General features: G+C 45.1%; 1 protein-coding gene across 1 annotated transcript in view; it reads left to right on the top strand.

Moving 5' to 3' along the window:
* Positions 1–6,546: 6,546 nt before the first annotated feature.
* The window catches only part of mboat1 (membrane bound O-acyltransferase domain containing 1), a gene marked incomplete at both ends in the record, with an annotated part of 102,259 nt that continues 90,706 nt past the window's right edge, over positions 6,547–18,099 (top strand). The window contains 2 exons of the mRNA XM_083649939.1: positions 6,547–6,636; positions 13,956–14,101. Of these exons, the coding sequence (XP_083506065.1) occupies positions 6,547–6,636; positions 13,956–14,101 (236 nt within the window). The remainder of the gene's footprint in view (positions 6,637–13,955; positions 14,102–18,099) is intronic.

Genomic DNA, 18,099 nt, shown 5'->3' with positions numbered 1-18,099 from the left:
TGAGATCTCAGAAAACAACAAACAGAACCAAATAAAATAAAATAAAATAAAGGGAAAATAAAAAAAGTGAGTGCACTCAAAAAAGGTCCTACCACACTCTACGATCACTGTCCGAGCGAGACGGCAGATAGGGGAGTGGATGAGCAGTGGATGGGCAATGGGGCAGTGGATGGGGCAATGGGCAGTGGATGGGGGCAATGGGGCAGTGGAATGGACAGCACAACAGTCAGTGGACAGACAGCAGGACAGTCAGTGGGTGGACAGCAGGGCAGGGGATGGACAGCAGGACAGGGGATGGACAGCAGGACAGTGGACGGACAGCAGGACAGTGGGCTCCAACGGTTCCTCTACAAAAAAACCAGCCTACACAAAGTGCAGGGCAGTTAATAATCAAGTCCCTTATAAAAGTCCTTTGAGATCTATTTCAATAAAATACTACAATGTCTTCCCTCCTTTCCAGTAACTCCTAAGTAACAACTGTAGACATATTAATGCAGCTCAATACCACAGTATAAACGTGAATTCAACATAAACATCTCAAAAAATAATAAGTAATTGTATTCTTACACTTAGCCCACATACATGTACAGTGTAGATCATTACACAGTTCAACACATAGCTATCAGGCTTTATAATATTTTACATGTAGCTAATGCAACGTAAACATCTCAACAACACTAATTGCGGCACCTAGCTAGGCCGCAAGTTGAATGGGTATCACAATATAGCAGCACACAGTCACACACAGTACAGCAGATTAGCAACTGCACATGACTCATAGGCACAACTTTTTACATGACATTTTCATGAGATAGTTCAACCATTTGCAACATTATCCCGACTGTTTTTTTTTGTAAGTACAGGGTCTGTATTCAACTTTTTAAGTGCATGGCTAGCAGATCATGGGCCGGCCGCCGGCGGCAAGCCGGAGACCAATTCGGCGGGCCACCGTCGGCAGCCGCAGCGGCTCCGCTGGGGTCGTGCTCATCGGTGAAACAGCGGTCCGCCGGGGTGGCTCGCTGGTACACAGCCAGCGGCCCTTGCACGGCACGCTGATGGCATGCCGCTGGTATTGCACCTCCCAGCCCCCATATACATTGTTATGCTAATGCATGCATGCAGTGCTTCTCCTGGTAATTTCTGAGGTAGCCTACTTGGTTAAAAAAGGTTGAGAACCACTTCAATAATGCACATAATTACAATGATTTAAATGATAACACGTGATTATTAATACAACAATAATAATTCAAAGGAGAACAGATCCGTGAACTTTGTTATTTTATTTATGGAAATAAATTAATTAATCAAAGGATGATGATTTGACAACTGTGCATTGCAAATAGCAAACAATTTGACAACTCTGTATATGTTGCATATTATGTAGGCTATATATTAAAAAAAAACATCAAGCCAAAAATAATGTATGAAAAAAAACAAAGCCATTTTGAATCACAAAATCTGCCTTAAATAGTGCAATAGTCAAATAAAAGAGTCATAAAGATACAAATAGAAAACAAGCATAAAGTCACGCACAGCAGCACATCATAGATACCGGTATTCCTACTTTTCCACCGTGTTCCAAAAAGTAAATTTTATATAAAATTGTGTGTTATTATAGGTGGGTAATTATCAAGGACTGTAATTATTGTAAGTCAATACTAGCAGGGGGAGTCCAGTATATAAATAAACAATAGTCTCAAGATTCAAGCTTACTTAATAGCCATAATGAACATGTTACAAATGAGGAATTTGTCTTTTTGCAGTATGGAGCGCAGCAATACAAAGTATCAGGCAGACAGAAAGGCAATTTTCAAATTAATTTGCATTAAAGTGCAAAGTAACAGACCTTGAAAGTGACATAGTGGAGTCCATGTAAATGTCCGTGGCGTGTAATAAGTCCATAAAATGCCCAGTAAGTCCTTAAGTGATGTGTAATGGTTGTGTCCATGGCCGTGGGATAATAATGTCCATATCAAAGTCCATAAGATGTCAAGTGTCTGTGGAATAATAGACACAAGCCCATGGGGGGCATGGGCTTGTGGAGGCTTTCGGGTCTCATTGAAGAGGCGGATAGCCAAGTCCGAGTCACAAGTGCCTCGAGTCGAGTCACGAGTCCTGGACTTGGACTCCTGGACTCGAGAACTACAACACTTGCAGGCAGAGGGAGTCACAGGTCTTTTTCTCTTTGACGGCGTCGCCCGTGGCCTTCATGATTTTCCCATTGGTGTCCATGGACAAGGCTGGCTCCTCCGAAACCCAGCTATGCAGCGGAGAGATGGACGAGAGGCGAACAAGAAAGATTGAGGACATGAAGACTAGTCATTACAGTTTGTTGAAGTACAATTTTATGTATTAAAACAAAAAAGGGGGGGGGGGGGGGGGTGAGAGTAATACCTTTAAATCACTAATGTCCAAATGGAGGTGTTGTCCTTGTTTGTTCTGGAAAAAATAAAGCATAAGCAAAAAGAATGTCAGAATAAATCAGAATGTAAAAATAAATGTTACAGCATCAAATTAAATTCTAGGCTAAAATAAGTAGGCTATATTGCTGTAATTAATTCTGCCTAGTCATTGTGTATGAGGCTTTCAATTTCAGATTCACAGTTCCATTTTGATATATCCAGAATGAGCACATTGAGCACAAAATAGCTGTTTGCAACCGATGCCTTTTTATATTTTACTCCAAGAAACGTGGAAGGTTTTTAACAAGATGTAGATGGCCCATTTCTTCACGTTAGCCTCTGCTAGTTGTATTTGTAACACAAACAGCTGTCTACACAACGTCATTTAACTATTAGCCATCTAACTTGTTATCTGCCTAACCAGTGAAATGGCTAATGGTAAGATCGCAATGGTCTGTACTCTGTAACGTTAGTTTAATCAATTGTCTGTTAGCCGCGAAAGCAAACGGAATTATGTACGTTAACGTTAAACGGCCGAATAACACCGTTAAATGGTGTATTGATATATCCAGAATGAGCACAAAATAGATGTTTGCAACCGATGCCTTTTTACGTTTTACTCCAAGAAACGTGGAAGGTTTTTAACAAGATGTAGATGGCCCATGCATTTCTTCACTGGGTAGAGTGGCTAACGCTAGCCTCTGCTACTTGTAGGCCTATGTGTAACACAAACAGCTGTCTACACAACGTCATTTAACTATTAGCCATCTAACTTGTTGTTATCTGCCTAACCAGCGAAATGGCTAATGGTAAGATCGCAGCAGAGCACAATAGGATTTACAGATATAGCGTTAAATATTCTTACCGATCTGCTTTTCAAAGAGCCCCGAAGTTTTCAGTGTCCTTTGTTGTCGTGCATGTCTTGTTTTTCTTGTGATGAAGTTGCAAGAAGGCAGCGGATGATCGCCACCAACCGGTCTGTTATTGTCCGTATATCGCTTTTATAATCAGTCCTGTGTTTTGTAGATAGGTGAAGACAATTGGTTTAAAACGACTTTTTCAAAGATTGTTGCTATCAGTACTCTGGGCGCATGTTTGCTTCCTGAAATCCCATTCATAAAATGGCGCCAGGACACACGTAGCCTCAATGGCCTGGATGCAGACACCATAGACATATATAAGGCTAAATGGCTTAAGGCGGAGTCACCAGCGTCGTTGAAGCGCCGCCATCTTGCTACGGCAGGCTTTCTGGTACGTTCTATGGTAGCTGTTGGAGGGTGCACAGACAAAAATACTCATAACTCGCTGAAATCTTGACGGATTTACAAACGGTTTGGTTTATTACAAGCATATTCCGTTCCCGAGATACGGCAACAACAAAAAAAAAAACACTAAAAACACTATTTTTTTGATGGGCTCCAAATTACACCAAAATTAAACCGAAGCATCTATGCCATGAGAGGGATTCAGGCACAAAGTTTCATGCAGTTTCATCCATTTCCCTAGGAGTTATGATCATCTGATGTGATAATACTAACCCAACAACAGATGCTCATAGCTCCTAGCAAAATGGATGAAACTGCATGAAACTAGGTGTGTGAATTCATCTCATGATGATGATGCTTCGGTCTAAGTTTGGTGTAATTTGGAGCCAAAAATAATAATAAAATGTTAGCGTTTTTTTAACCCATAGATATATATAAAGCTGTGGTGCCGTAGCAAGATGGCCACCATGCGACGACGTCGCTCTCCATTGACCGGCAGCGCGGGTAAGCCATCTAGCCTTTATATATGTCTATGGCAGACACAACGTCACACTACGGCAACGCAAAAGTGCCAAAATTCTTCACTTCCCATCATCACTCTCACCCCCCCCCCCTCCCTCCCAATAATCTTTATTTCAAACTGTTAACATTACACACAAAAAACAACATCAGACAAATGGATACAGATGAGACATGGGGGGGGGGATATATAGACTGCAGACCTGACCAGTGTAATAAAGGAGAGAGAGAGAGAGAGAGAGAGAGAGAGAGAGAGAGAGAGAGAGAGAGACAGAGCCATCATCCTGCATCTGGCTGAAAAATATAACACTGCATATCCAGTGAATAAATGACCCACACTTATTCTTCTTGGACATCTACCTATTATTATTTGCACTTTATTTATTTATTTATTTATTTATTTATTTATATTCCAGGGACAAAACAATTGTTCCAGAGGGTAAATTAGGCTACAACTGGGTAGACACAGCCCTGTTGTGCCTTACATTTTGTGTAGGCCTATACAATATTTTGCCAAAAATATGTTGCTATCTTCTATAAACATTCCAAATTTTACATGTTCAAGTAGAAATGCATCAATGCTAGATTATCCATAAATTAAAATTAGGCCAATTATGAGTAATTTTGCAGGGAAAAAAAGTGATCTGTTGTCTCCACATCTGTATTGCAAAATTCATACAGATTCACATTCTACTCCTAAAATGTTTTTTTCCCCTTTGTGTATATAGCTTAGAAATAAAAACAGAAATCCATTAAATAGTCTCGTTCAAACAAAATGATTTTACAATTTAGCCCATCGATTCAAATTGTATCTACAGTATAACATAGTTTTAATGGATGGGGGGAAATCTTTGCCTTTCTCCCGACAGCTAGACACCAGCGTCCCTCCAGCGCTGATGTGTTCCTTGAGATAGGTAAATTCTTGGCGGCTTGCCGACGGCCAGAGGCTGCTCAGCCTCCGGTGGCATTCCGCCAGACTGAAGGTAGCGCTGTTCCTCCCGCGGGGCGCTGGATGCCCGCCGTCACAATGACGCTGCCGATTTGCCTCTGAAAATACGCCAGCGGGACGACATCGGGGGCGGCAGATTGCTAGCTGGGGGCGCCGCGCGCCTACTAACGTGGTTAAACAAGCTAACGTAACACTGAGCTACAACAGACTCACCGAGATATCCAATGATCAAGCTTCTAAGAAGAATCCCGGGCGATGTTGTAGCTCCTTGTCAACTATGTTCTTAGTCTAATTCAATTCAAAGATATTTCAAGTTATTTCAAAGCTCTAATTCAGGTTTCCAAGTGGTAAGTTGCCTAGCAAGCGCCAAACCACGTTAGCAGTAGTCTGTCTACAGAGAAAGATGATCACTCCGAGTGCAAAGGACGGGTGTCAACTTAATTTAAAGTCACTGTAGTGACTACAGTATCTGTTCAATTAAAAAGTGTTCCAGTCACATGCATAGGTTAGAAAGAAGCGGTCTTGACGCGTATCTAATGTCCATTGATTGATTGTCCAAACAGTTGAATATCTTTGGGTGAGGGTTCCCATTTATTGCAGGATTTGATGGTTTACAGAAAAAAGAGATGTTGGTTAGTTTACCTTGGTGAAAATACAAAAGTGAAGTGATCCGGGTTGACTGATAGCTGCGTGAATGGATTTTCTTTTGCTTATGCGTGTACGGTAAGAACCGTATAGCTCCCGCCACCTATGCTCCAAACAAACATTATGAATGAATCACCTGTGCTCATTAAAAACACCACCTGACTGACATCATGTGACCACCAGTGTTGCATCATATATTACCAACCATAAATATGCTACCATCTAGTGGCCAAATAATATGATATCATCTATAAAAAATATAAACTGAATTAGATGGAAAATACTATAATTGAACCATAAATACAAAATATAACAATACAACTAAACATGCTAAATGGCTCCTACAGTCACAGTAATAAAATGCAGGTCTAGGGTTCAACTGCCCAGGTTACACAAGTTTCTTTTATGATTTGTTGCTCGATCCCTCTGCCCATATAGACATTTGAGGATATCATTTCATTTTCAGCTGTAAAATGATCTAAGCCGCCTTGCTTTCTTTCTGATAGTAGTATGTGAGGGGCACACACACCTGGCAGAGCATGTTAATCAAAAAGGCTTTTATTTTGAAAGTTGTGCCCAGAAGTGCTATTATGACCGTGTTGTTGCACATGATGCTGGTACTATTCAGTTGCTGGTGGAGAAGGAGGAGAGAGGCTGTGGACTGGACTGACTTGTCACGGCTGACTGACCATGTGTTTGGGTCGTAGCAGACCGTAGGAAAACAGTGAGGAGCAAAACACAGCCGGGGAAATTAAGACGACACAGGATGGGCGAGCAGGTGGACGCCGCGTTTAAAACCACTGGGTCCAAGTGGCTGCTGCCCGTCAGTGGATACTTCGGCTTCCCTCTGGACCAGGTACGAGTCTGTCAGTGTCCGCGGCAACTTCAAGCCAGGGTCGCCCCTTTCAGAACTGTAGTCCGCATGGTTTCATCATCTGTGGTCCAACAGATGAAATCATATGCGGACTACAGTTCTGAAATGGGCTACAGGCAGGGGGTTCACATCTTTCCCAGATATAGTTTGTTGTCTTGTGTTGTTGTTGCAGTGTCTATCATATCAGTGGGGCAGTGCCCGTGCAGTGGTTCATCATAGGGGCAGAGCTGCAGAGATCAATTAAGTAACATCATCACCGCATCACTGCCAATCTTGCAAAGACTAAAAACACACCTTTTCAGGCTCCACCTGGCCCCTTCTTGAACTAACATCTTTCTCTCAAAAAAGAAAAAAAAACTTGATTCCTTCAAAAGTTGTAGCTGCCTGCCTGCATAGATTATGTTGCATAGTTGATTTCTCTATGCTTGACAAAATGTGTTAGGCTACTGTAAGTCGCTTTGGATAAAAGTGTCTGCCAAATGACATAATGTAATGTAAATGTAATGTAATGAGTAACATTATGCCCAGTCTCTGCTGCAGCCTGCAACTAACGATTATTTTCATTATCGATCGATTGATCTGTTGATTATCTGTTTTCTCGACTAATGGCTTTTGGTCTATAAAATGTAAGAAAATAGTGCAAATATTGATCACTTTTCCCCCAAAGCCCAGGCAAAGATGACGTCCTTTAATATTTTCTTTTGTCCTCCTGACAAACAGTCCACAACCCAAAAATATTCTGTTTACTGTAGGAAACCAGAAAAGATTCACATTTAAAGCAGGACTAAACCCCAAAACACTATTTTCCAGCTTATAACCAATATATATGGCTTTTGGTATGTGAAGGATTCTGGTCAAAATCTCCACATTTGAGACCAATCTGTTACAATTTTACAAACCCCTATCATTTCAGCAGCATAAGTGCCCTCTATGGGTTCAAACCTGATTTGGTACATCGTTACGTCACGGTGGTATTTGCGCGTGCCCCACTCATGTGAAAAAAAAATCCCATGTGATTATTACTGTAGTTCATGCGGTGCAAGCCCTTTAACTCATTCACTGCCAATATCTGACTGGCATTTTTGGCACAGGCCAAGTATTTCCATAATGTTTGGTCATCTTTCAAGACCCACAGTAAATTCTGTACTAGGACTACAGTGATGTCCAATACCTCGAAATGAAGATCTAAGTCTCTACTTTCACCCCCAAAAAGAAAGTTAGCTTTTAGCATGTTCTGTACTCTACTTATAACCCTTTTTATACACCCCATGTTCACCAAAAAAGCCTGTCTGGGAAGAGAAAAGGGAGAAAAAAGCATTTTTGTAAAAGGGCACAATCTCAGGCATAACTCACTCTCAATTCTTTTATTTTGAACTGTATTGACATCAGACATGTAAATATTATTCGTTAGGACACAAATGACAAAAAAAAAATATATATATATATATATATATACACACATGAAGTGCTTTTTTTTTTACATTCAACAATACAGTTTACTCGGTGTGAGTGTGCAGACAGACAGACAGACAGACAGACAGACAGACACACCGACAGACAGACAGACAGACAGACAGACAGACACACACACACACACACACACACACACACACACACACACACACACACACACACACACACACGATCCCCCTTTTAGATTTCTAACCCAACATAGGATAAGCAATAACCACGCCCTGTGGCGCTGGGATTGGCCAGGAGCAACACTGGAGGGCGAGCAGCCCAGCGATTTCATGAACCAACTGAAGAGCTCTTGAGAAGGACAGCGGGCTGCTGTGAGTGCCTTCTGCCCGCTGCTGCCTAGCTGTTCCTGTGTTTATTTTGATTTGTTCTGGTACACCGTCCTCGTCCATGTCTCCCTGTCATATCTATGATCGTTCCCGTTTTCCCCTCGGCTATTCAACACGTCCTCACCGCCCTCGCAAACTGATCGATCATTTCCTCATTCCTCCGATGATCAAACACATCTCTTGATTACTTTCTCCCGTTTTCTCCTGGCTGGCACAGAGGAAGGCGACTCCAGCTCGGCGTTTCAATGGCGTTTCTCCTGTCTGCACAAGGAAGCGTTACCCGTTCTCTGCTTTCCCTCTTGCTCAATTTCAAAACAACAACTGCGGTATGTGTTTGATCGCGTGCTGTCGGCTACCCTTTGAAGGCAGGGACCTGTGTCTGTGTGACAGGCTGGGCAAGTGTTTGCTGCAGGCGCTGCACCAATAAAAACAAAAACACGTCAAACACGTCCTTGGCGGGGAAGGCCATTGCTGATAACACGTCAAAGACGTCATTGGCGGTGAATGAGTTAAGAGCAATGCATCATGTGTAATCGCCTGCTGTGGCTAATGTTAGCGGCTAGATACTTATGTTACATGGCAGTAAATCGCCACTGAATGACCAAATTCATATAACTTTTAACCATTTCGAGTAACACTTTTTCCATACGGAAAAACTCACCAGCGTTAGTTTGTTGTTTATAACATGGCTATATTGATCATTTATCGTTCTCTACCTCGGATACACTGAAAATACTGGGAGGCGGGCCATAGCGTCTCTGTCGATGATTTGATTTGACAGTTCTGGGCACTGGCGTTGGCGTTGGCCAATCCGGACATTTTCCTCCCCCAAATCGATTGTGTTCTGGCGCAAAGCGAGTGGGTTCCAGGACGAAACAGGCTCGAGCCAACTACGTTATCTTTAGAGCAGAGCAGTAAATACAATATTCCTGGAATGTGAGTTTAATAAACAGTTACATGTCCTCTGCATTCTACAACAAATAAAGACATTACAATTTGTTTTATTTTGTATCTTACATACTTATTGGCCAAGTTATGATAGTTTATTCTGCGAGGGTACAGAAGGGAGTATAGGCGGCCATCTTGCCTGCAGTTTTCAAATCAAGTAGAATACCGTTTTGCAAGACATCTGAGAGAAACACAGGCCCCCAGGGTAGAAATATGCAGGAAAAGGTGGCATTCTAAATGGGCATGTGACATCACAAGAGGAGTGACATCACAAGAGGGATTACATTCTGCCTGGGCTAACAAAGGGATGCAAAGTCATGGCGAGTGAAAAAGGTGACAGATACCAGGGCAGACATAAAAGTACTCTGAAATATTCCTATTTTGGGATGAAAAAGCATCCCTGTGACATCACAAGAGGGCGTTCCATGAAATGGAACAGTGCAGCTATGTGTGATTAAATAAATAAAGAAATCACCCAAATTCCCATTGTTATATACCCCTCCCACATATTAACTCATTCCCCTCATTGGCGTGATAACGTCAATCCGTGTTTTCACCGGCATGCTAGGGCTTGGCGATATGACGATATACTGTATTTCGTCTGGACAATAGAAAATGTATTTAGTCTCATATGATGCTCTATCGTTTATATCGTTGTGTCGCAAATCACACTCTTTACGGCAATATTGTCCGTCATTCTGTTTTCTTTTTTACTCACGTCCACAGTCCACTGTTATGGCCCTATGTCGTATGTGTATTGTATTTTCTGTTTCTCTTCCCTGTTTGCATATGGTGTGGATGTGTGCTTGTGTGCTGAGTGAGAGTTCTTGTTGTGAGTGGATCTTTTCTTCTAACAGGTGATGGCAATCAGCAGTGATTGGCCAGGGGTGGCTGCGGATTGGTCGACTCCGCAGTTCACTTCCTTTAAAGCTCCCTGGATTCAGCAAGATGGTGGGGAGAGGGCTGTGGCTATGCCGTGCTGTGGGCATTCGCCCCCATTTGTTCCTCACTCCTCAAGTGGCGTGGGGGCTGGGAGTAGTGTTGTCACGGTACTCGGTACTTCGGTACTTGGACGGTACTACATTGCTACGGTACTGAACGGTACCTGTTTTTCATGGTACCGAGGGTACCGAATTTACTATTTAGTTTGCCACCATGGCTTGGCTTCATGGACCCAGCCGCCAGCTAACGTTAGCCTGTCTGCCTGAGCAACACACATACAGTACATACTGTGCATACAGCCCCGCGCACTTCCGGGACTACGGTGTCCCCGAACGTCCACACTAATCGCGAACAGTCATTCACAGCTTGTTGACACGAGCAGTGCGCACAGGCGGCGAAGAGAATGGCTACGGCTGCAGCAGGAGTGGCTGCTCCTATTCCAACAACTCAACTTGTTGAGAAGAAGAATGCAAAGAGTCGCATTTGGAAATATCAGTCCCCAAAGCCCCATCTGCAAAAAGTGTGAAGGGGAGTTCCAAACCAAACAGGGTAACACATCCAATCTCACCAAGCACCAGAAAGACCGGCACCCAGACCTGTTCAAAAAAAATCCAAGGTGGGTTAATTCTTTCAAATGGTGTAAAATAACACGTTTAACAACATATCAAACGGACCTTATCCTGTCACATTAGTTTTTGAGATAGCTGGCAATGCATTGTGTAACCAAAAAAACGTTTGGCTAACGTTAACGTAATAACGTTAACGTGTTTCGTAATGGAATCATTATGGGACCCGGCTAATACCTGGTACAGCGTTAGCTAGCATAGTGTAGCGTGTGTGCAATGCAATGTTTGTAATGGAATCATTATGGGACACGGCTAATAGCCGAACTTAGCCATAGTTCAACATGGCATCAAAATAAATACAAGCTTCTTTCGGGTGAAACATGTCCGTGAATTAAAACTAGCTACATAAAATTGCTTGCACTCTACATGTGTGTATGTGCAGTTGTCTTTATCATCTCTTTATTTTAGTAAATCTCACTGACGTTACTTTCCATTTAACAGTATGCGAGAGATGAAGATGAAGAGGAAGGCACAAGTCGCGGAGCCCAAAAGACCACCCAGCAGACAATTCCTGATGTTTTTGAAAAGCAGAGGAAATATGACAAGAACTCACATGAAGCAAGAAAGTGTGATAGGGCATTGGCAGAATTCCTATGCATCGATCAAATACCAATATACACCGTTGAAAAAAAAGGATTCCAGCAATTCTGTGAAATAAATTAAATTATAATATTTAATATAATAATAAAATAAAATACTTGAGGGCTACATGCCACTGTCTGTAAGCCATACAGAGTTGAATGTAAGAAGAAGTAAGCAGAAGCACATTGTTTTGTTTTAAAGTTGAAGGCTACATGCCATTTGTTAATTGGAAATGGTTGCATACTTTAATAAAGGAGAATATGTTCAAGAAATATCAGTCTGTTTTTTTACCGTGGTACTGAAATTGGTACCGAGTACCGTGGAAATTCACTAGTACCGGTACCGACTACTGAATTATTGGTACTGTGACAACACTAGCTGGGAGAGGTTAGGTTTTGGGTTAGGGTCTGGGGGAGGTTAGGTTTAGGCATGGGGGGAGGTTAGGTTTGGCATGGGGGCTGGGAGAGGTTAGCTCCACCGACACGCTGCACGCCGCCTCGCTCAGCTGGTTCTGCTTGTGGGCTATCGGCATTGCGACCTGTCGGCACTGCGGCCTGTCGGCACATAGACGCGGCACCCCCTAGACCAGGGTCGTAACACCACACACGCACCAGACTCTGTGTCAACAAGCCCCTCAAGTCCCTTTAGAAGTGGCACAAATCAGCTGGTGAGTAGGCTAAAGAGCAGGGAGATGTTACCTCCACTCCGTCCGCCTAGTCTACCCAGGCATTTGCGCTGTGTTAAGTCCACGTTTGATCCATATTTGCGTGTGTCCTAACGTTAAACCTGGCAAAACATCTCCTCCCATCCTCTCATCATCCCAAGGAAATCCATTGAGGAGCCGACAACAAAACGTCTATCGTTAGCTTTAGCTTATAGCTTTCCCTGGGTTTAAGAGTTGTGTTGGATAACTGTGAAATCCCGGAGTGGAGTACTTTTGTTCCTTTATAAATGAACTGAGAGAACTGGACTGAACTATAGGCTAAATAACTTTTATTCTACCCGTTTTGCTCTCCCTCTCTATCTCCCCTCTCCCTCTCTCCCCCTTTATCTCTCTCTCCCCCTCTCTCTCCCTCTCCCTTTATCTCTCTCTCCCTCTCCCTCTCTCCCCCTTTATCTCTCTTTCCATCTCCCTCTCTATCCCCCCTCTCCCTCTCCCCCCTTTTATCTCTATCTCTCTCCCCCTCTCTCTCCCTCTCCCTCTCTATCCCCCCTCTCCCTCTCTCCCCCCTTTATCTCTATCTCTCTCCCCCTCTCTCTCCCTCTCCCTCTCTATCCCCCCTCTCCCTCTCTCCCCCCTTTATCTCTATCTCTCTCCCCCTCTCTCTTCCTCTCCCTCTCTATCCCTTTATCTCTCTCTCCCCCTCTCTCTCTCTCCCCCTTTATCTCTTTCCCTCTCCCTCTCTATCCCCCTCTCCCTCTCTCCCCCCTTTATCTCTATCCCCCTCTCTTTCCCTCTCCCTCTCTCTCCCCCCTCTCCCTCTCTCCCCCCTTTTATCTCTACCCCCCCCTCTCTTCCGCTCCCTCTCTCCCCCTTTATCTCTCCCCCTCCCCCCTTTATCTCTATCTCTCTCCCCCTCTATCCCCCCTCTCCCTCTCTCCCCCCTTTTATCTCTATCTCTCCCCCTCTCTCTTCCTCTCCCTCTCTCCCCCTTTATCTCTCTCTCCCCCTCTCTCTCCCTCTCCCTCTATCCCCCCTCTCCCTCTCCCCCCTTTTATCTCTATCTCTCTCCCCCTCTCTCTTCCTCTCCCTCTCTCCCCCCTTTATCTCTATCTCTCTCCCCCTCTCTCTCCCTCTCCCTCTCTTCCCCCTTTATCTCTATCCCCCTCTCTTTCCCTCTCCCTCTCTATCCCCCCTCTCCCTCTCTCCCCCTTTATCTCTATCCCCCCCTCTTTCCCTCTCCCTCTCTATCCCCCCTCTCCCCCCTTTTATCTCTATCTCTCCCCCCCTCTCTTCCTCTCCCTCTCTCCCCCTTTATCTCTCTCTCCCCCTCTCTCTCCCTCTCTCCCCCTTTATCTCTATCTCTCTCCCCCTCTCTCTCCCTCTCTCCCCCCTTTTATCTCTATCTCTCTCCCCCTCTCTCTTCCTCTCCCTCTCTCCCCCTTTATCTCTATCTCCCCCTCTCTCTCCCTCTCCCTCTATCCCCCCTCTCCCTCTCTCCCCCCTTTTATCTCTATCTCTCTCCCCCTCTCTCTTCCTCTCCCTCTCTCCCCCCTTTATCTCTATCTCTCTCCCCCTCTCTCCCTCTCTCCCCCCTTTATCTCTATCTCTCTCCCCCTCTCTCTCCTCTCCCTCTCTATCCCCTCTCTCCCCCCTTTATCTCTATCTCTCTCCCCCTCTCTCTCCCTCTCCCTCTCTATCCCCCCTTTATCTCCCCCCTCCCCATACTCTCAGGTGAACTTCTTGGCCTGTCAGCTGTTTGCCCTTGCTGCTGCGTTCTGGTTTCGTCTCTACCTCAGCCCCAGCCATGCCAGCCCCCTGGTCAGGCACGCTGTGGCCACTCTGTTTGGCGTCGCCTTTGTTATCTTCTGCTTTGGCTGGTGAGACTTATATTTTCATTATCCATTTAATCTGTTAATTATTTACTCATTTAATCGATTTGTTGTTTGGTCGAGAAAATGTCCGAAAATGGTGAAAAATGTCGATCAGTGTTTCCCAAAGCCTAAGATGACATCCTCAAATGTCTTGTTTTGTCCACAACCCAAAGATATTTAGTGTACTGTCATGGAGGAGAACCGACCCTCATGACTGTCTGTATTGTAGGTAGAGATATAACAGTGAAACTGTCGTTCTTCTACATTGTGTTAACTTTGTGTTACACCTCCTACATTTCTGGGGAACCCCCTCAAGGAACCCTTTTGGTCCGTCGACCCCACATTAACTCATTGAGTGCCAGCCACTTTTGGAAGACGGATGCTCCCAGTGCCAGCCCTTTCAGAGCGTTTTCAGTGATTTCTCGAGGCCCACAGAATATTGTGTGATATTACTATGTAAACACCGAACACGCCCAAAGAACGATGATACTCTATTGTATCATCAGCAAAAAAAAGTTTATTGATATAATTTCCGTTCTTTAGTTATCAGCCGGAGAAGATAGGTTGTTTTCACCAAAAACAGACGTTTCAAATTAGAAGCTGAGATAATCAGCCTTTTGTGAAATGAAGCATTTCAAGCACATCACTGACTCTGAAGCTAATATTTTCTGATGTAGTGACACCTCAAAAATAATTTCCTTCAATAAAACAGCGAAAACAAAGGAATTTTGTTTGGCAAAATAATGTTTTTTAGCTGCAACCAGCAGCGCTGGCCCCTGCGTGCGCAGACCCTACACTTTCTTGCTGGTCTTGATTTACTGCTGGTGGGCATCAGATATTCTAGCTTGCCAATCTGTCCATCGAGCCTGCTGTCTGAGTCTGTCTGGGTCGGTGTTGTATGCTGCCCTGCGTGCCGCACCCCCCTCAACTGCAAACCCCTCCTCCGTGGGTGTGTCTCTGGTGGCTCTGGTGGCTCTCTGCTGCGTTTGCTCTGCACTGAAAACCCAGCTTTTTCACAGCGTTCCGCGTGTATTTGTCACCGGCTCCCAGCGCTTCCAACTGAGAATAATAACAACTCCACAACTAATCATGTGGAGGGCCTATCGCAGCGGACACGGAGGGGCTCAATTGTGGGAGCAGATTGGCTGCTGCAGGCACAGCTAACGTTATGCTTCATGCATATCGATGCATACCGATGTGGTTTCCGTTTCATCACGGGGCTTCTTCTGCTGTTTTTCCTCACCTTTCTCTAATCTGGAGAGCACTGTCGCCACCTAATGGGTCCGTAAAATAGGTTATACACATTCAACATGCCCCAAATTTTTACAGGAGATGTATCAGGCTTTGATCCACGTCCCACCGTCAAAAAACGCAATTGATGACAATCGTCGTCATTGGCACTCTACGTTACTATTTGAATTGACGACGATTGTCGTCATTGGCACTCAATGAGTTAATGGACTTATAGGATGCAACCTGCCATCCCTCCAGGACCTGCATGCAGCCAGGACACTAAAGCGGTCTTGTAAGATCATGGCTGACCCCTCCCACCCTGGCCACAAACTCTTCAAAACACTCCCCCTCGGCAAGAGATTGAGGTCTGTCAAGACCAGAACTAGAGATGCACCGATCGATCGGCACGTGACCGGAAATGGACGATTTTCAGCTGATCGGCCTCAACCGGTGGTGACCTGCGCCGGTCAGTCTACATAGCCGATTCTGTGTGCCGGTTGGCTCTCCCCCTTTTTCACGTGACGTGCGCGCACCCCAAAGCACCGAGACAGGCAGCCACCACACCACACCACACCACACCACACACACACCACACACGCCAGCATACCTTCCTCGGTGTGGAATTTCTTCACCGTCAGTGAAGAAAACAAAGCTCGCAGTTTGTCACACATGCAAGTGGTAAATAAGCCGTGGAGACAGAGGTGCGGCCGAGTCCCGCTCGGCTGGAGTCCAGTCTGAGCGGCTCGCTCAACCTCACTGGCCCCTCTCTCTCTGCTCTCTCTCCCCGGGAAGCAATGCTGCAGCAACCCGCCACCGCGCACAGCCGGCTTGGCGAGGTGAACCTGACGGAGCATTTGATGGAGCCCTGTGTGTCCAGTATGATAACCATTCCCTGACCTGCTGTCAGCTGCCTTCTCCATTCCACATCACCGCTGCTGCCTGTCAGTCATGTTGTAACGTGGATACAGGAGAGGCCATTTGTTTCGTATTGCAAACAGAAAGACGAACATAATAATAAAATGCATCGGACTCAGTGTGCAAGGTTTTCTGTGCGTGATGATCTTTTTTCGGATGGCAGATTTAAAAAAAGGCGTACGAGATTTTGGACTGTGTGTGCGCCTGATATTCAGACTGAATCGTTAACTCATAAACTCATTTCCCCTTCTACTCAAGAGGAGTGGATAACATTTTGATGTTCTGTTGCACCTGTTTTCTTTTGGAAAGTAAATGCATGATAGCTGTGGGATATAGGCTACTGGATTTAATTGAATGTTTTATTCATTGTATTTGCACACAAAAAAGCCCTGTCCACTAACCTGGAACACTTTTATTTTGAGATGTGTTTGAGTGAGATGGTCCGACCTCATGCAAATTATAAGAATTGTTATATGAATCTTAATTGTTAAACAAAGTTACAAAAATGTTTGTGTAAGCTGTCAATTATTGTTCTTAGAAAGAAAATCGGAATCGGCAAAAATCGGTATCGGCAAGTCAGACTATTCAAAAATCGGAACCGGCCAACAAAATTGCAATCGGTGCATCCCTAACCAGAACCTCTCGCCACAAGAACAGCTTCTTCCCAACTGCCATCACCCTCACCAACAAGGCCCGAAAGCCCCTTCCACCAATGACCCCACCAACACCCCCCACTACCTCCTCCTGAACTCAGCTGAATGCCCCCCACTGACATGAGTTATTTTTCCTATTTCTTTATCTCTGTATATTGATATGACCGCTACGCTGCATATGACACTGTTGTGATCGACACATTATGGACTGTACTGTATTACTGATATATTTGAATGTAAGACATTTGAGTGTATTGTAGAGACAGTGAGGGGGATTCTCCCCCCACCTTCCAAACACTGTACCATTTGGTGGGCTGGGTCACACCCTACCCATACCAGCACAGCTGGGGGCCGAGCCTCAAAGAAGTCGCCATTGTTTTATCTCTAAGGGTAATCAAGCCATAAAACCCCCCTTTCCCTTGCCTCACCTTACAGGGCTGGGCATAGCCCAACTCACCGAACGATGTGATTGGCCCACCATGCATGCTCATTTTAATATGTGATCAGTAACAAAACTGGTGGAAAAGAGTTTTAACTTGCAGTCTACAGTAAGCTTTTGATTCCGTCAGACCTTGATGCGGAAAGGACTGGAGGAGCCAGGAAGCGGCTCCCCTCCCCCGCTCTCTGTACCCTCTCTGCAACAAAGGAGACCAGGGCCTCGAGAGGGACCGAGCCCTGCAGGCCTGACCAGGGCCCAGAGGACTCCGAGCACACAGCAGCACCAGAAATCGGCTGAAAGGCCAGCCGGAAGTCCCACGAGAAATAGCATGCGTAAACTGAGAAAGTTCTACTTAATCTCAGTCTAATTTAAGTCGGTTTAGCGTTATAAGTCGCAGGGAAAAACCCCTTACGCTTCCAGACTTGCCACAGCCCGGCACAACGCCCAGCTGTTGACTAAGCTTCCAGGCAAGACCGCCTGACGACGACCCTCCTAGCGCACCGCACGTGCAGGAGAAGAAGAAGAACGCCACACCGCAGCAGGGCAAACCAACGGCTGCAGAAAAGACACACCGTGGCCCCAGTCGCAGAACCAACAGCCGACGAAAGACGCCCAAGACAGACCGTGGCTTGCAACCAGCCACAGAGAGGGACCCAAAGCAGCAGACCTCGACTCCACGAGCAGAGAGACTGCACGTCAACCCCAGGCATCATCTACCCCCAGCAGACGTCCGCTGCCCGCTTTTCCAGGCCAGGGTGAACCGC

This window comes from Poromitra crassiceps (assembly GCF_964638095.1).
Source record: "Poromitra crassiceps genome assembly, chromosome: 1".
Lineage (NCBI taxonomy): Eukaryota > Metazoa > Chordata > Actinopteri > Beryciformes > Melamphaidae > Poromitra > Poromitra crassiceps.
Note: the sequence above shows the minus strand (reverse complement) of the source record. Positions and strands in the feature narration are given on the sequence as shown.